The 17,589-nt window shown below is 37.7% G+C and overlaps 1 protein-coding gene across 2 annotated transcripts; it reads right to left on the bottom strand.

The window, feature by feature from the left end:
- Nucleotides 1-5,722: 5,722 nt before the first annotated feature.
- Nucleotides 5,723-17,540, bottom strand: ZCRB1 (zinc finger CCHC-type and RNA binding motif containing 1). 2 transcript variants are annotated; one of them, XM_088055659.1, is made up of 9 exons: nucleotides 17,402-17,537; nucleotides 16,872-16,923; nucleotides 12,676-12,763; nucleotides 12,498-12,526; nucleotides 10,299-10,410; nucleotides 10,109-10,216; nucleotides 9,255-9,364; nucleotides 9,076-9,151; nucleotides 5,723-7,767 (listed from the first exon to the last, which is right to left on the bottom strand). In XM_088055659.1, the coding sequence occupies exons 3-9, from the start codon at nucleotides 12,757-12,759 to the stop codon at nucleotides 7,636-7,638; spliced, it is 651 nt and encodes a 216-aa protein (XP_087911785.1). In that variant the 5' UTR covers nucleotides 12,760-12,763; nucleotides 16,872-16,923; nucleotides 17,402-17,537; the 3' UTR covers nucleotides 5,723-7,635. The 2 variants fall into 2 exon arrangements, with proteins under 2 accessions (XP_087911785.1, XP_005519344.1); XM_005519287.3 differs by lacking the exon at nucleotides 16,872-16,923 and having other exon boundaries at nucleotides 17,402-17,540.
- Between the last annotated feature and the right edge of the window lie 49 nt (nucleotides 17,541-17,589).

Raw genomic sequence — 17,589 nt, 5'->3', positions numbered from 1 at the left:
ACTGTGGAACAAAATACATATTTTAAAATCAGTTATGAATGAATAATGCACTTATCACTTAGACTGGAGGCATGTATGAAACTCATACTTGAGTATTCTCTAAAGGAGTCTGTCTAGACATTTGAAATATTGTTTGGCCTCTCTCATCAGCTGAAGCCCAAGTATGATATATCTGTCAACAAATGTGGCAGCAAATATTAACCTGTGTGATTTATTGCTGATTTTGCTATAATTCATTTAATAATGACCATGTATATTTTAATAATCTCAGTGAATTCAATTTAACTCATTCATATTATGTGAAGGAATGATACCAAATACATTGCAGGAAGAAAGAGAAACAGAGATTTCAGGAAAGTTCCCAGTCAGCAGATTTTGGAATTAAATTCTTTTGCCTTGTTCATTATTAATACAAGTAATTTTGGAACAAAACATAAGATGAGCTTTTTTATTAGTTGTTCACTTCAGCTTGCTAGGATTGTTCCCATTTTTAAACATTCTATATTTTTCTGATTAATTAAAAAATAGATGAGCTAAGTAAGACAGAAGATAACAGAACCACATTACTAGCAGCTTACTGAAGGAAAAACATGAAGAAGTAAAGCCTCCTTCAGCTGGAAACTCAGGCCTTTATTTAAACTCTAAATTTAGTTGATGACAATAAAAGTGGAAAAGTAATTGGACAGAATAACTAAACGAAGGGCACAGCTGGAAAGCAATGTTGTTTTTTCAAAAAAGCATCTTGCAGGTAAAATATAGTTACAATGAAACATTCTGAACCTGGCCTGCAGACTGGATATCACACATAAAAAACCACAGAACAGAAATCTATACATCTGAGAGTCAGAAACCTAGGGAGGAAATGTTCATTACTGGCAGAAGAACCAATAGCATGTTATGAAAAAGGAAAAAAAAAACCTCAGCATAAATCATATCAATGGTGAAGATAGACAGGAGGGACTTTGTCATTCCAACAGCTGGAAAAACTGAAGGAAGCTCTGAATAGCTTCCCCCATGGGGGAAGGAAGGACAGGACATCAGTGAAGTGAGTTTAGGAGACACCAGTTACATCATTAGATCTTTCAAGTTAGTTATTGCCTAAAGCACTCTTGAACTGGTGACACAAAGGATAGACTGAGAAGTCATTTGTGTCCTTATTTTTCTAAAAACTGCTGAGTTGCATCCATGTTTTACCATACTGCTGTGAAGTCTAGCACCTGAGAAAAAAAATCAGATAACTGAGTTCAGAGTTGAATGTGAAAAACAAACCTTCATTGCAATATGCAAAATCACTAATTTCCTATAAAAGCCTTCTTTAAATAGAGGAGAATTAATGCTACAGGCATGTGTGTTGGTGTGCGTGTTTATTTTTTCAACCTATTTTGCTCCCTTTTGTTCCTCATTTTGATGCTGAACTCTACTATATCAAAATCCTCAGTCTCACCTGCCATTTTTCTCATTTGTTTTCTTTTCACATTTGAGAATTCATCTCCTTCCTTTCCTACCCAGAATAGATTCCCTTAATTTCCACAAATCCACTGTGCTCTCTACATTCAAGTCTCGCATGTCAGAATCTGCCTATGCAGAAGGTAGTAGAAGAAGTGGTTCTTCTAACACACAGGTATCATTGTGCCCCTGGAAAAGCCAGTAAAAGCATGAAGACAACATGGAGATGTAGTGAACATCATTTGCATTAATATAATCCACGTTAGGCTTCTGTGTGACTGAAATGAAGCCTATGCAGTTAGTTAGACATATTACATCTATGTACTCCAGACAACCACATACATTTAATCCACATACACTCTGATATAAAGTACAAAGAGGAGAATCTGTAGGAGAAAACATGAAAATGTTTAGCATAACTGGTATACTTATTCTGGATGGATATTTGGCTTACTCATCTTTGCCCTGCCTGCCTTCTCTTCTCCACTGGCTCCCAGCCCCTGGAAGCAGTGAAATTGCATCTAGACAATGTTGTTATAATAATTATTCCTGGCCCCATCATTAAAGGTGCAACGTAATCTGTGTGCAGTACTCCTACCACATTCAGATCAAGAGAGCTGAGTACCCTCCTGTCAACAAGTCTGCCATTTCAAAGGTGTGCAATACAGTACAAAATCCACCATCCTAGCACAAATAATGCAAGAGTGAAAAAAAGGTGCAAGTTTTTCAAGGGCTACTTTGTCTTGAACTTATGTACTTAATCATGGGCTTGACCTAAATTTTGCAGCAAATGAAGAGAATTCTGGACATTCTCCAGTAGCATCAGCTAAATTAGATCTGAACATGAATAAGGCCCTGGGGCCCTGCATTCTTTGGGATGCCACAGGCATGGGATTTGCAGAGAATCCACCCTTGGTGTAGAGCTGTGTTCCAGATTTTAATTAACCAGGTTTCCTCAGTTCAGCTCTTCCTGTGAAAGCCTCCCACAGTAAAAAAACTCTTTAAAAATGTTATGCTGCAGCAGATGAAAATAAACATAGCTGACAAATTTTCAAAAACTTTCTTGGAAAGAGCATAATTTCAAGGACTACAGCCATGCATTCCAGATGCATGGTTCATGAACTCAAAAGCATCACGTCCAAGTACTGCATGTTCTCATCTTTCCTAACTGCCATATGCTGCTCAGGCGTTTCATTTTATATGCACCCTCATGGCTCCAGGCTTAGATGGGCAGATGGCTCTTTGCCACCTAATCAAATTCACACATCAAATACATCTCAAGTGAGGTCTTTTGTAGAACTGTATCCTCCTTTAGTTTCTCTTCTATTATTGAGCATTTGAACATCAGTACAAACTTGTACTACCAAAAGGTTCATAATTTTCAGATATAAAACACTCATTCTTCAGTAAAGCAGACAAGGTACAAGCAGTTCTATCCCACCCTAAAAATACAATTCAGTGCCTTGGAATTTCACAGTATACCCACAGAGTCCTTAATACGTCTTTCGGTTCTATTTTGGGTCTCTCCTTCTTCTGTAGCCACATCTGTTCTTTGAACAAATCACATCTACATCCTCTGCTTTCTAACATAAGCAGTTAAAATAATGCATCTTTTCTCCTGCAACCAAGTGATAGTTTTTGCTGTATTGTACTGAGCTTGATGCAGTATCTAAATTTGGATGCCTTCTAATTCTCTTTAACTGGATATCAATAAAACTGAATTTTCATGGATCAGCTCATCTTCATGTAGGTTCACAGCCATTGCCTTTCATGAACTTAAAACCTCAGAGCTGCTTTTGATTCTCTGGAGCATCCTATTCATCAGGCAGGAAACTTCTTATATTAGTAACTGTGGTATTTCTTCAAGCCACTGTGACCTACATTCCCTAACTGGGCTGGTTAAATGTTTCACACATTTTTATCACATTCTACTGCCACAATTTCTGCAACTCTTTACTTGCTGCACTACCTGTCACATCCATTAAATGCATGCATAAGCACACATCTTGTCTGAATGCACAGCAGGGTCAGGGTTAGCCTGACAGTGATGGAATGTTGTTTCTCAGACCAGTATGATTCTTAAAAAATATTGCTTTCTTTACTCGAACAATCTCCTCAGCTTATTTCTTCTAGGATATGTTTTACAGATACCAGCATAGATACAAGGAATAAGGTCATCTACATTAAAAGTGATTGAATCCTCCACTTTACACCTTTTTCTGTAAAGAAGGAGCAGTGCAGTGATTTTTTAATATTGCCTTCAACAGCTATGGGAAAAACCTTCACCCTGTTAAGATCTGTAAGATAAACAAATCTGCTGAGGATGAGCATTTTAAGGACACCTAAAAATGGTTTTGTAATCTATAGTAAAAAGAAGCAATCAGCTATTTAATACCAGTTATTTTAAGATGTACATTTGGAAGAATATTATTTGAAATATTTTTATAGAAGAGCAATAGCAGAAGAGTGATGGAATATATCATCATATTGACACTGCAGAGGCAAAGTAGAATAGAAACACTCGTAGTAGCACTTATTATATTGCTTAGAAAAACTAGATGTAAACTGGGATATTCTAAAATGGCATTTATTATTTTTTTGTCTCAGAAGACTACAGCTAAATAGCCTGCACAGCTCACCTTCCCATACTACAATCAGGCATCTCTGCTATCCCAGAAAACACAGTGACCCAGAAGCCAAAGATAAAGTCCTTACAATTTCTTCCAGTGATCACCTATTTAGCTACATATAGTTCTTTATATTTACAGTCCTTTCTATTGCTCTGCTGAGAGTAGTATCCTGAATGTGCCAAAAACACAGTGGGAGCCTGCTAAACATGCACTAAAATTACTCCTGTGTCTCATAGCTGCAATAGTTTTAACAAGTGCTGCACAGGCACCGTGTGAGTAATACCAGTTATAATCAAGTAAGCTAATCATCCTTATCCCACTTCCATATCCCTTCTTCCCCGAGGACAGATAAAAGACATCTCCTAGTGATTCTGTAGACTGTCTTAGCCATTTTCATAGATGAGAGGTCCTATGACACAGAACATATTTTGACAATTTTCAAGCTGCTTTTAAAATATGAAAGACAAAAATCTAGTAAGAGGGTATTTGCAGAAAGATATGAGCTTTTGACATTATTTAAAAAAACCTCTCCCACTTAGTGTAATTTTCTGTATAATCAGAGCCATATTATTTATACTCTAAAACCAGAATTCAGCTTGCAAGTCCTAAGGTAGGGCCTCAAAGTATTAAAAATAACCCCAAACCAACATACAACTTGAACATGAACCTCTCAGAACAAATATCTGTGCTTTTTCTAACAATAACAGGAAGGTGTTCTACAAGGCATTTTCTATTCTTCTGAAAACAAGGCTACACAGTCTCAGCTGTCTAGACCAGAGACACCATTTCCTCCTCCCACAGTCGATGCTTTGTGATAGCAGTTAAAAGCACCACTGCATTGCTTGAGCTTTGCACACTAATTGCACCCTCTTGCCCTGGTCTAAATTAGGAGCCTTGTTAAGACTCTCTCTTTCTCCTCAGCACTGATGGGATTCAGGTGGAAATCTGAAGCCATGCTGATTACAATAGACGAGGGTAGGCATGAACAGGAGCAAATCCCTCCACACTGAAAGTAATAAGAAGACTTTATTGACAAATTTTGGCCTTATTTTTTTTTTTCACAATGAGGCAGCTGCATTGGGGGTGCCACAGAAAACAACTTTGTATTTAAGCAAGCAGAACAGGTACTCACGCTGTCTGACATAATGGTTATCTAATGCTAATGTTCTGAATTTCTCACCTAGAAATGCTTTGTTATTTTGCCAATAAAGAACTGGAAATTATTCAGAAAGCCAAGTGCAAAAATCCTATTCCTCTAAGTCCCTTTAGACTGTGTTTTAGACATTAGGTGCATTCTTCTAAGACAAAAACTACACACACTGCCGATGAACAGAAGTTCAGAATTAAGAAAACTGTTAGATGATTTAAGGCAAAAAATTCTAAATGCCACTTCTGTACAGAAGCAGGTTCATTTTTTGCTTCTTTTCCAATGTCACCTACCTCAAGTGACTTTATGCTTGGAACAAGAGAGCATGGAGAAACAACACCGGGTCAGTTGTAATAGTCTGGACTGATCTACTGCTTCATGCTGACAAAAGCAAATCCTATGGGGAAAGCAGTGAGGCAGAAGCAGCAGACTAGAAAGATACATCAATGTGCTTCAGCTGCTGGAACTCTGGAAAAAGTACTGTATTAAGTCAGAACAATGGTCAGTTTTGTTTTTTATTTGAGGATATTTTTGAGCAGGGAGTTTAACATATTGTGTTAAAATATCATGTTCCACTTGTAAGTCTAATCCTTTTGACCCTGAAAAAAAGTCTCAGGGCAGGGAGTTCCACTACTAAATTACATAAATGTTTGAAGCTTGCTGTCTAATCACTTCATTGAAATCTTAATTCTTACAAGCTATCAAGTATTTCCAAACTAAAGTCATGGATAAAGTCAAACTGGTCCTCTGTCACATTCTAGTTTTATTTTTTTAAAACTAGCATTGAATATGGTATTTGAGAAGAAGACAAACTCTGATTTTTTTCTCTGATAATCTTCTTGTTTTGCTGCCATTTTGGACTGCCACTGAGCCCTACCCTAACATTTGAAGGAGAGCATGCTGGCAGCATTACTTGCTTCCTTAGTAGTTTAAAACTCCACATGCTTCATTATTGCACACATACATGATGTAGAGTGATTTGCATTTATTAACAAGAAGTTAAACCTGGCAGTTTAGTTCAGCTATTAAGAGATCTTCCTGAAATTCAGTGAAGGAAGCTCTGGATTTAATACAGTTCTTTCAGCAAAAAAGTCAAAGTCAGCCTTAAACACATTCCTTGGACTACTGAGTCCAAGATTTTCCTACATCTAGAGCCCAATACTCCTTCCTATTCTGCTGACTTGAGGAGCCTGCACAGAAAATACTTGTGTTACTTCATTCTTGTTTCTGAATTCTTGTGTTTAAGGAGTAACAGAAGGCACCAGAATGACGTTCTGAATGTCACTATTTTATATTAGCTTAGAGGGTGTGTGCACATTTATTTTTTGCACCCAGTTACATATTTGAATGTAAATTGGTATTACTTAAGAATACATAATGGTATATTTGGATCTACATTGGTATATTTGGATCTACATTTTCTATATTTGGAAGAAAATGCTGATGAGCAAACAAGAAGAACTGAAAACAGAAAGAGGCCAGCTCGTCTCTTCTTCTCAGTGTGAAATTGTGAATGTATTTTATATAGTGCTTCCTAAAAGTGATGAGTTTAGACTACACACCAATATAAAATAGGTACCACCATCACCATGTGTCTGTGGTACTGGGAACAATCACAGCTACAGGAGAACATGCCTAGAACCCTAGAGAGATGGAAGGGCAAAAAAAGTCTGGAAAGCTTTATGTGCAAAATATGAGGCAACATACTTTGCTAAGAGATAATGACAGTTCCACGTACACATGAAAGCTGTTTTTTATGCATGTAGGAAACGATGCCTTTTGGATTTTGCCAACAGGTTCAGATGGCTGTGATGCAGGTTAGATCCAAGTGTATTTAAAACCCTGTGGATAACCCTAATTACTGTTAGGCACTCAAACTGCAGTCAGGAGAAACAGTGTTGATGTGACAATAATTTATTAGAGCACTGCATGAAGAGTAAAAAGACAATGTTTAATGCTGAAATTCAACCCTATGCAGAGGAACTAATGCAAGTTTCATATTCTACTTAAACACTACTAAAGCACTGCTTCCAAGCAGACCAATACATAAAGCATGAGTGGTGTTAACAGTCATCCTAAGAGGAACACCTCTTAGGAAAAAAGCCTTGGGAAATTCTCATGAAACACTTCACTGCTAGAACTTGGGTCTAGACACTAACTGCAGGATGCATTCTCACAGATACTTTTCTGGATTTAAGTGTATAACCACATCATTTTCTTAAAAAGTTGCCTTGTTTCAAGGTAAGGTTTTGAGACAGAGATATAAAAAGATGGGAGAGGGGACAGAATAAAAAAACCCATGATTTTCAGTGTCTTCAACATCAAAACAAACCTGTATTACACATCACTTTATAGCACTTTACAAAATGTACACTATACATATCTTATATATGCATTTAGAACAGTATTATTTCAGTCGCTAAGTTCTTCCTCATCACTGAAATAAGCACTTTTCTTAATCCGTGGACGTTTTGAATCATCTGAAATTGAAGATTCCCCTGCAGTCTGTGTCCATCTTTGTTGTTCTTCCTCAATTTTGGCTTGCTATAATGAAGAAAAGGGAAGTATTAGCTGGGATTATGAAAAATTCAGGTGCACTACAAATAATAACACCAATTATTAATATGCATTGAATTATTAAATAAGTTAAAGAATTACAAAGGTTTATTTCCAGGTAAACTGTGTGATCAAAGCACTAGGAAACATTTCTGAAAGTAGTTCTCACATATAAGCTGCCTTCTACACCACAGCAGCTGCCTGGACCATCCTGTATTCTCAGAAAGAGGAACTTTGCCCATGGCAAACTTCCAAAAATATAGAGATCTAAAGCAAAAAATCTAAGCAGATCTCTTTAGCTGAGATCTAAAGCAAAAAATGCCTCATGTTTTAAACTGATGTTATTCAATCAGCTTTGTTCCACTAATAAATCTTCTATCCATTGTCCTTTGCAGTCATTCATTCACATAATGAGTGCCTTTGGGGATTATTACTGAAGGTTATTCAACTAATAGTTTAAATAGAAGCCTCCTGTTTTTACCAGTTAAAATCTTTGGATGGTGATAGAAATGAAAACGTTTCCTGGCTTTATAGGTTTTATTTCCAATCGTGAAGCTTTTGGGGAAAGGGAGGAACATTGTGAATATTCGAATCACTTTTTTGGACTACATCATGTAAAAGTCCTGCACTCATTACAGTCATATTCAGAACAAAGTTATTAACCCTTGATTTTTTTTTGGGGGGAATAGGCACACAGGCAATGATGTTGACATGGGATCTAAGAAATTTGAATATCAGGTCAGGCTTGTTTTGTTTCATGAAGCAAAAGGGTGTAGAGATAAAGAAGTAATAAAGGCAGTAATACAGATGTTAGATAATCTCGTGGCATATAAATATGCATTCAGTATGATTTGGAAGATGAGGTCTATTAGAGAATGTGATGGTCTGTATTAGGCAAACAAGGTATCCCAGTAATATATGTTCAAGGACATTCCAGTGAGGACAGAGGATGTGTCTGGTCTCTTACACATGACTGTTTTTCTGTCTGCTCAGTTAACAAAGTAAAGAGGGCAAAAACCTAGCAAACAGCAAAGGAGCTTGAAAGAAAAAAAAAGGCTGCAAAACACAAATACAGCAATAGTGAAAGAGCAAGAAACCCAAAGAAAATTCCACTCAACATGCCTGCAGTGTAAAGAAGCCAACTATAGTTACCAACTACTGCTACCAAATCTAAGCCTGCTAAGTGCTATAGAGCAGATAGACCTATGCATGTATACCAGAGCTTCAGAAAAGCAGCTAAAGAAGGGAGTTGAATTTAAAAAATAATAATAAATATGCCATGCTTCAGTTTTGTACCTGAAAAGCTATGGCTTGGCTGAGGCTATCTAGAGCAGGATCTTCTCCTTCCTCTTCACTTTCTTCTTCCTCCTCACTTCATTGTGCAGAGAGAGAGGAAAAAAAAATATAGATCCTTAAGTGTTTAGTATGAAAAAGCTTCCTATAAAAAGTAGTAACATATAACTCAATATACATACACTTCTTCTGGCTCTACTACTTTCTTTCTCTTCTTCTTTTCTTTTTTCTTTGGTGGTTCCCGCTCTCCTAGCATATTTTTAGGGCAAGCATAACTTAAGTGTCCTGCTTCCTTGTAGAAAAAGAAATATTGCTTAACAGAAGCCATTACAAACAGCTACATGTTAAAATGTATCATGAGGGATGTTCATGGGGGAAAAAAAATGTAGCAATTAGTAAGATAAAGGGGATGCTGAATTAGCACACAGAAGACAAACTCTTCTCTAGGCTTGCCATGGAAATGAAGAGATTGGTGGCGATATGCATGCTTAACTGCAAACTGAGAACAAGCTACAAGCACAGTAGATTTTATTTCTGTTGCAATAATTGAATACAGTACACATGGTTTATATTCAAGGGAAGATAGAAACCTCAGAATTAACAATTTAAGACACAGGAGTGAGGCAACATTTTTGCTGTAAGAAGTGTTACGAATAGAAATCAGGTGTGTATTGGACATTAAATACTATCCAAATATCACTGTCCCACATTGCTACTCAGGAAATGTCAGGAATTAATTAAAACTTAAAACTCACTTCTATATTAAACAGTTGTTTCCTGTATTTATTTTACTGCCAACTAAATCATGAACTTCCAAAGATACAGCAAAAGCAGATATTTTGAAGCAAAGAGGAGGAGGCTGTCATTGCAATAGTTTCCATGTGCATCACTTATCTTTCTTGGGTTTTATTTCTCTTTGTTACTTTCATTACCATCTACTGTTACTAGTACTATTTAGTATAATTTCAATTATTAAGTTGTTCTTATCTCAACCCACGACTTTTGTCCATTTCTCTACATTTTTGGTTTTACTCACCCCACACTCATAACACTTCGACTTATCAAAGTAGTTACGCCTGCGAATGAATTCTGCTGCTCTTCCATTATCAATGGCAATACTTGCTTTTATTACTCTTCCAAACAACTACAGGAAATTGGAAAGAAAAGGTAAATGTTTTGGGACTGAAAGCCCAACCCCCCTGCCATAAGAACTTTCCACAAATTACCTGTTTGTTATTAAGTGCCCGAGAACAGTTTTGTGCAGATTCTTTATCCAAAAACAAAATAAAGGCAACTCCTTTGCTCTTTCTGGTGTCTTTGTCTTTCATAATGGTAACTCTGGAAACATATAACCACGTTATTTATTTTAGTGAGCCACACTAAAATTACTTCAGAGATATTTTTTCCTTAAAGATCTCAGTAGGATCCTACCTTTGTCATACAGCAAAAGGGTTAAAGTATATTTAACAATAAAAATAGTCATTAACAGAAACTCAGAGGAGCAGCTAACTTGGCCATGTATTTAGAGGTAGAGTGGGGATTATTTTAAAACAGCGTGTGGGATCTTTCTGGGACATGTATCACATGAAGAACAGAGAACATAATCTTTAGATTTACATGCAACATAACTGGAGGGAACTACATGTACTGGAGGTGAAAGAAAAATTCATGGGTAATTTTACCATTGCTATTATTGATGAAAAGCACAGTGTGAACTGCCTCCACAACGAGAAGTCTATGTTTGTGTAGGACCAATCAGCTAAACAAGTTCCCAATAGGAAACACTAACTATATGCAGTACTGCTCTACAAATATCTCCAACTGAAATCCAAAGATCATGTGTTATTTCACATGACATAGAAAGTTAAATCTTCAGTCTAACATTGAAATCAACAGCTTCAATAGCACATTGAGAAGTTCACGAGAATCTAGAAACAGTAAAATAAAACCTGAAGATAAAAATTACAAGACAGGGATGGGGTATGTGTCTATACAAGGCCTGAATTCTTACAATCTTAATGTTCATTGTATTTAATCCTGAAGAAAACTAACAAAGCAACAACAGCGAGAACCAGAATGTCAGGCTGCATGTACATAAAAATCAAAGTACACGTAAAAAAGTAGGGAATATGTTCCTCCCTATGTCCACCACAGGCAGAACAAGGTTTAGCCATAGGGCAAGCCAAAATTCTCAGAAGTATTTTGAAAAACCAAAGTATTTTGAAAAACCAAACCCCACTTCAATACAGAAGGCCTACCATACAACCTGTATAAGTAACAGATGACCTACATGGTAAAAAGTTTATAAAATAAAAACACAGTAAGGAAAACTCAAATTTCCCCAAATATATGCACAAAAAGGTTGAGCTTAACAGTTTTACTACCAAGTCCTCTTGGACAGGATATGTACAACTGCATGCATTAAGTTCAAGTGTCAATAAAACTTACTTTAAAACAATTATATTAATTTTTCTGCCAAGCTACTCTTTGAAGAATTTCAAAAAGCCTGGTGTGACTGTCAGGGTTCTAATTAGGATATCGAACATACCAGTTTGTAACACAAGAACAGAAAGAATCAAGTGTGACAAATCTTTAAAAAGCCAGGAACTTCTCGGAGCCACAGAAAGTCAAATTCCTTACCGAACAAACTCAGTTGAAGTCAGGATATACTTGCTTTTCCTGCTACTTGTCACCTGAGACACACTTATGAGACTTCAAAAACTTTCAAACTCTGTATCTCACAGTTTATTGCAACAGCTACTAGAAATTAGAGAAGATACTTGCTGGTTTAGGATTAAAAACTGAAGACTTGAGTCTCCTTATTCTGACCAATTAAAAAAAATAAACCAGTCAGTTCCTTACTGTGGCATTTCTTTCTATGTTTTGAACACAGAGGCAGATATTCACATATATTGTTTATGAATACCCCACATACTGAAAGCCATTAGTGCAGCCTTACATCTAACTTTAAGTAAAATACTAAGCAGTCACAATAACAAGCCCCTCTAGAATTAGAGAACTGTATGCTGCAATTATGGAACTGTGACATCCAGTTCACATAAGGAGAAGCTCCCACTTTCACACCCACTGTGCTCTACAGTGTTCAAAGAAAGGGGAATAATACTAGAAGAACACTGTTTCAATTATTTCAGAGAAAAGACTGATGGTATGTAACATTCTACTTGCTCTTAAGAAATAGTTAGCAAAACCTGTCCCCAACACAAATATTCTTGTATTATGTATGTAACTGCAAGGACTTCCAGTTGTTAAATTAAATTTATACTTTATTAAAAATGAACAGAACTTCAATACAGTTCCATATTCATACTTTAATTACGAAAAGCTCAAGACCTTCAAGTGAAGGAAAGACATAAAATATTTAAAATGAGAGGTACGAAAATAGAAGGGCATATGAGGTCACTTACTTGACAACTTTCCCATACTTTGAAAATATCTGAAATATAAAACAAAATAAAAAGATTCAACAACAGACAATTGCATTTCACTAACAATAAATTTATCATGACAAACTTAAATATTGATTTTACAGTCAAAATTGTTATCAACAAATTTAATCTAAAAAATGTATCTCTTAAAACTTACCCTGTACAGATCATTGTTAGTCAAAGCAAAGGGTAAATTGGACACATACACTGTGCTTTTGCTTGGTGCCAACCCACCACTCATTTTTCTGATGAAAGGAAAAAGAGAGAAGAGTTAAACTGTATTTGTCACAAAAAGCAATTACAAAAACGGTTTCAAGACTTTCAGTTTTATTTCAAACCTAGCCCAGACAGCCATGATAAAGTTGTAGGAGAGCATAGCTTTTATTTCCCTTTCATTTTCCTTGCATCACATTACATGAAAATTAATGTTTGCCTTCATGGTGTACAGAAGACATACACTCCCTCCTCTCCTGCATCCAAACGTATTTTTGTTCCACGTGAGTCAAATTGCAGTCAAGAAAAAACTGGCAAATTAGTGTACTTACAATAACCCTCTGCTGACCTGTGAAATTAGAAAGGTTGGTGGCCAAAAGAAACAAGCAATGTCCATTATGGCCAACATGTCAAATTACTGACCTTTGTACCAGTACCAGCATGATCTGATTCTTTATACATGTATCAGTTCAGCTGCATTCAACACACAATAAAATACAATTGGTTAAGGGGAAACAAAAAAGTTTTCCTAAAGCAGAGTCCTAATTATTGTGGGGAGGGAGATAAATACATTTTAAAGTCAATGTAGTAGGATGATAAAGCATACTCATTTCCTCTCTTAACTATTGCTCAAGTCTCTGCATTCCTCTAGAACTGCGTATGTCCAGAGCTAACCATAAAGCATCATTCCTGTAGAAGCACTCCCCTTCCTCCTTCTGATTAAGCAGATTTCTCCTGGCAGGAAGCAGGAAAATTTCCAGTCTTTCCATTTTAATTTCCAATCTTTTCTATGCTCTTGAAACTGAGTATGTCTGAACACAATGAATCAATTTAAAATACCATTATAACCACATACACATCATCTAATACTAGGTGAAGAGTAACCAAACTAACTTGAGAATGATGAGCCAATGTTTTTCTTCACATTTGGACATTTCCCAAAAATTTTAGTGGTGTAAAGTCTGTGCAAAACACTCGCTTTGATCCATTCTGTAGCCATGATTCAGACCAAGAGCCAAGTGAGTAAAATTTAAGATCAAAACATACCCCTTATGAAAGGGCACACCAAATAGTACAGCAAACCCGTTCCCTACACAATTTCTACCTCCTTGTCTGTTTTCCTGCAGCCTTATTACTGCTTCCTGGCACCTCTAGCCAATTTCCTGAGGATCAAGCCACTTCTTCAGCAAGACTGACTCATTTTCCAAATGCAGACAAGAGCTGATCAAGGGATAAAAAACTTGAAGTATTAGAATCAGCATCTTCCATATTACAGTTTCTTAGGGGACTTCTTGGGTAGCCAGTCTGAACAGATTGCTTGGCCAAGTGCCAACAAAGTAACTAATATCACACTCTAATCCTGCTGATACTTTCTGGCATTTCATGATTCAGTTATCTGAAGGCTTGATAGTCCCAGTAGACATTGGTTATCCAAGTGCTTTGCTTCTCTTTCCTGACATGCTTACTGTATGACAATTCATTTGAGTGGCAGTTTCCAAGTGACTGAATTTCGAGGTTTACCATGTTCAGAGACTGTTTTTTGGCATGAGTAAAAACAGCAACACAAAGGTTAAGCAAATGAAAACAGAATAAATTTGCAATAAAGGCCACACATTGCATCTGGTGTTAGGCAGACTGGGTTCATTATCCCAAATTCCTTTCTGCTTGGCATTCGTATCCATGACAAGCCCAACCAGACTGACTTGGCAATATGCCATGTGAAGAGATAAGGCCTGAAGTGCACTTATCCAGATGTACAGTGGATAGAAGGATTCAGCAAGAGCAATCTCAACACTGCACTATGGTACATTGCCAGTGCTAATATATTGCAGCAGTGGATGAGAAAACACTGGAGGTGAACCTCAAGTGTCTGAATACAACAATTTCACTATGACTAAAAGGCAAGAGAAGCTGGAGCACCTTGTAACAGACCAAGCAGCCCCCATTATAATGTGCAGGCACCAGGGAGAACATCATGACCAGAGCAGTCAGCCTGCATATTCCACAATGCCACTGTGCAAACCTCCACAGAGAAGGTGAGACACCATGGGGAGATTACTACTGACCTAACAGCTCAGTTGTTAGGAAATTATTAATGAAAGCAGCCTACAGAATCACCATTTTCAGCTGCACACTGCTTTTTCCAGAAGAAGGTAAAAGAGTTGCACCCTCAGAGCACTGGCTGCCAGACAGCTGAGACTGAATATTGTTTATACTCCCCATGACAAATTTAAGGTTAAAGTTTTGCTGCCCCAACTGCCCAAATATTCTTAGCAATTTTTATTGTTTAGGACTGTTGCACAAGTACTTCTTATTTTTAATGTCTGACTCACTATACACACACAACTTTAATACAAGAGGGAGTACAGCAACTGTATGGTTATCATCTTTTATTATAACAATGTTTCCTAGAGGGAGAAGTAAAAAAACACCAATTCCAGTTTTAAGATAACTCTCCAGACAAGACATGTCATCTGGAGGCTCATCATTACAAGGCTGAGAATCCTGCTACTTCTGGAATTTTCTAACTTCATAGAACTGTCCAATATAGGTTTAATATTTTCATCATATTCTTCCTTCATGATTACCAGTCTCTGCTCATCCAATAAGAAAAAAAAAAAATCCCCTTCCCTCACAAAAATCTCCAAATGAACAACAATGAAACAACATCTGAACTTTCTTCTGGCTGCAGCAGACTCACCTGAAAGTCAGGTACAGCCTAACTTCAAGGCTATGTACTGCTAGAGCTTTTCAACAAGTCAAAATATTTCAATTTTATCCTGGATGCTTTTCTGGGCCTTTCTTGATCTTCAAGGTATTACCTTCATTACTTAACTTCGAAGTATTGGCTAAAAGCCTTTACAATACCTCCACAGAATTGCATACAATTCCCATTAATGTAATGGTCTCTCTGCAATATTAATGCCTCCTTCATTTATCACTTTCATATATTAACTCTGACAATAGAGTTATGTCTTATTACAATGACTTCTTGAATTCAATCTTTTTTGTATTTTCTAAGAACTCGAACTTAAAGAAGCCATCTTTTGACGAGAGCCATCTGTCAGCAATGACTAAGTCTCTTCAAGAATAGATCAAGTACACAAATATGTTTTGCTTCAATCCAATATGCTTAATGCAGCATCTGTCATTAGCATTGGGGATAACACAAAAAGACAATGATTAATTTCAGTAATTGGCTTTTCTACTCTATCCCAGAACACATGAGGACACCACCAAAACAGTTCAGATGCCTCTGAGTCATCAAATGGAGCCTAAATTTACTGATACTTTCATGACTTAACTTTGGTATTTCAACTTAAAAAAGAAACTTGTATATTTGTTTTTAACTGCAGTGCAGCAAGGTCAGATTTATGATTTAATCATCTGAAGTGTATACAAATGATTTGGGAGCAAGTTTCTCAAGACACTCCCACTCAAGCCAAGTAATTTGAGTTTTTCTATCTTGATCCTTAAAACACATTATTTTCTTCCTGATTTCATAGTGTCAACAGAGTTTAGTCCCAAGTCAACAAACCATTAGTTGTGGCAGAAACTTGGCTCAGGCTAATAATCAAGTGTCTTTAGTAAAGGACGAAACCAAACCCATGTTCTCCTTGGTCCCTGACAAGGATAACAATCGCTTGCCACAATTCTGCCCTGCACAAGGGGCATGGAACAAGCTGTAAGAGAATAAGCTGGTTTATCTCCTAGTCACTTAAATAGTACCAAGAAAATCTTAAACAGGATCAAGAGTTGGTAAATAAGGTTAGTGCTATCAGCAAAGAATACAATCTGCTCAGCCCAAAGAGGAACATAAAAAGGATCTTTGCTTTGAATCAAACCACTTTTATGTATTGATCTAACTACAAAAGCTTAGGGACAGTAAGACTGGGCAACCAGACCATCAGCCAGGACTATTTATCAAATACATATAATTTATATATATGTTCCTTTTCCAGATTACATATAGGTGTCCCATCGAGCTTGGCCAAAATCGGTAGAATTTTGTCCCAGACAGATATAATGATATGATTCTATTTTCATCCCTAGTACTCTCAGCATTCACTGAGACTTTATTGTGAGTGAAGATGATATAGCAGTAAGTGATTTACTCAACAACAAACGTACAATACCTACAGAAGTATGGAGTCCTCTGGAGGTCAGGGCCTGGGCTGTCTTCTGCCTCCACCTGGAGAGACCCAGGGCCCTCAGAATTTCATAATTTCTATGCTACCATTTTCCCACACTCTAAAGGGAAAACCCATAAAAGCTTTTTCAACAGTGTCTTTTTAAAGGGATTCTCAGCACAGCCAAGATGGAGAAGAGCTGCTTGGTTCAATCGCACCTGGTCTCACCCAGAACTTCACCCAGGAGGGGCAGACCTGGGTAACTCACTTAGCGACGGCCCTTCCTCCTCGAATCACGAGACATGTAACCTAATTCAGAGCTCTGCTCGAGCAAAGCGACATTAAAGCGACAGAACCACAGACTGCTCGGGAGCTTCCACACGCTCTATTAACACTTTCGGCTCTAACCCGGCCCTGCGATTCCTTTACCACGGCTCTGACCAGCCGCTTATTTCGTCCCTTCCTATTCCGCAAAGGCCCGAAGCGAGCGAGCAGTGAACGAGCGCTCGCGACCCCCGCGCTGCCCCCGTCCCGCCGTACCCGTCACGGCGGGGCTCAGCCCGCGCGGGCGCCCATCGTGCGGCCCGGCCCGGCCCGGCCCGGAGAGGAGACAGCCCGGCACGCACGGCCCCTGCTCTCTCGCCGCCGCCCCGGCCCGTCGCGCTTCCGCCGACGTGCAGTTCCCTGCGCGGCTGCGGCCAATGGGCGGCGGCCCAGGGATGGCGGGC

This window comes from Pseudopodoces humilis, chromosome 5, assembly GCF_049639895.1.
Source record: "Pseudopodoces humilis isolate 2021_Gansu_Grassland_sample_001 chromosome 5, ASM4963989v1, whole genome shotgun sequence".
Taxonomy (NCBI): Eukaryota; Metazoa; Chordata; class Aves; order Passeriformes; family Paridae; genus Pseudopodoces; species Pseudopodoces humilis.
Note: the sequence above shows the minus strand (reverse complement) of the source record. Positions and strands in the feature narration are given on the sequence as shown.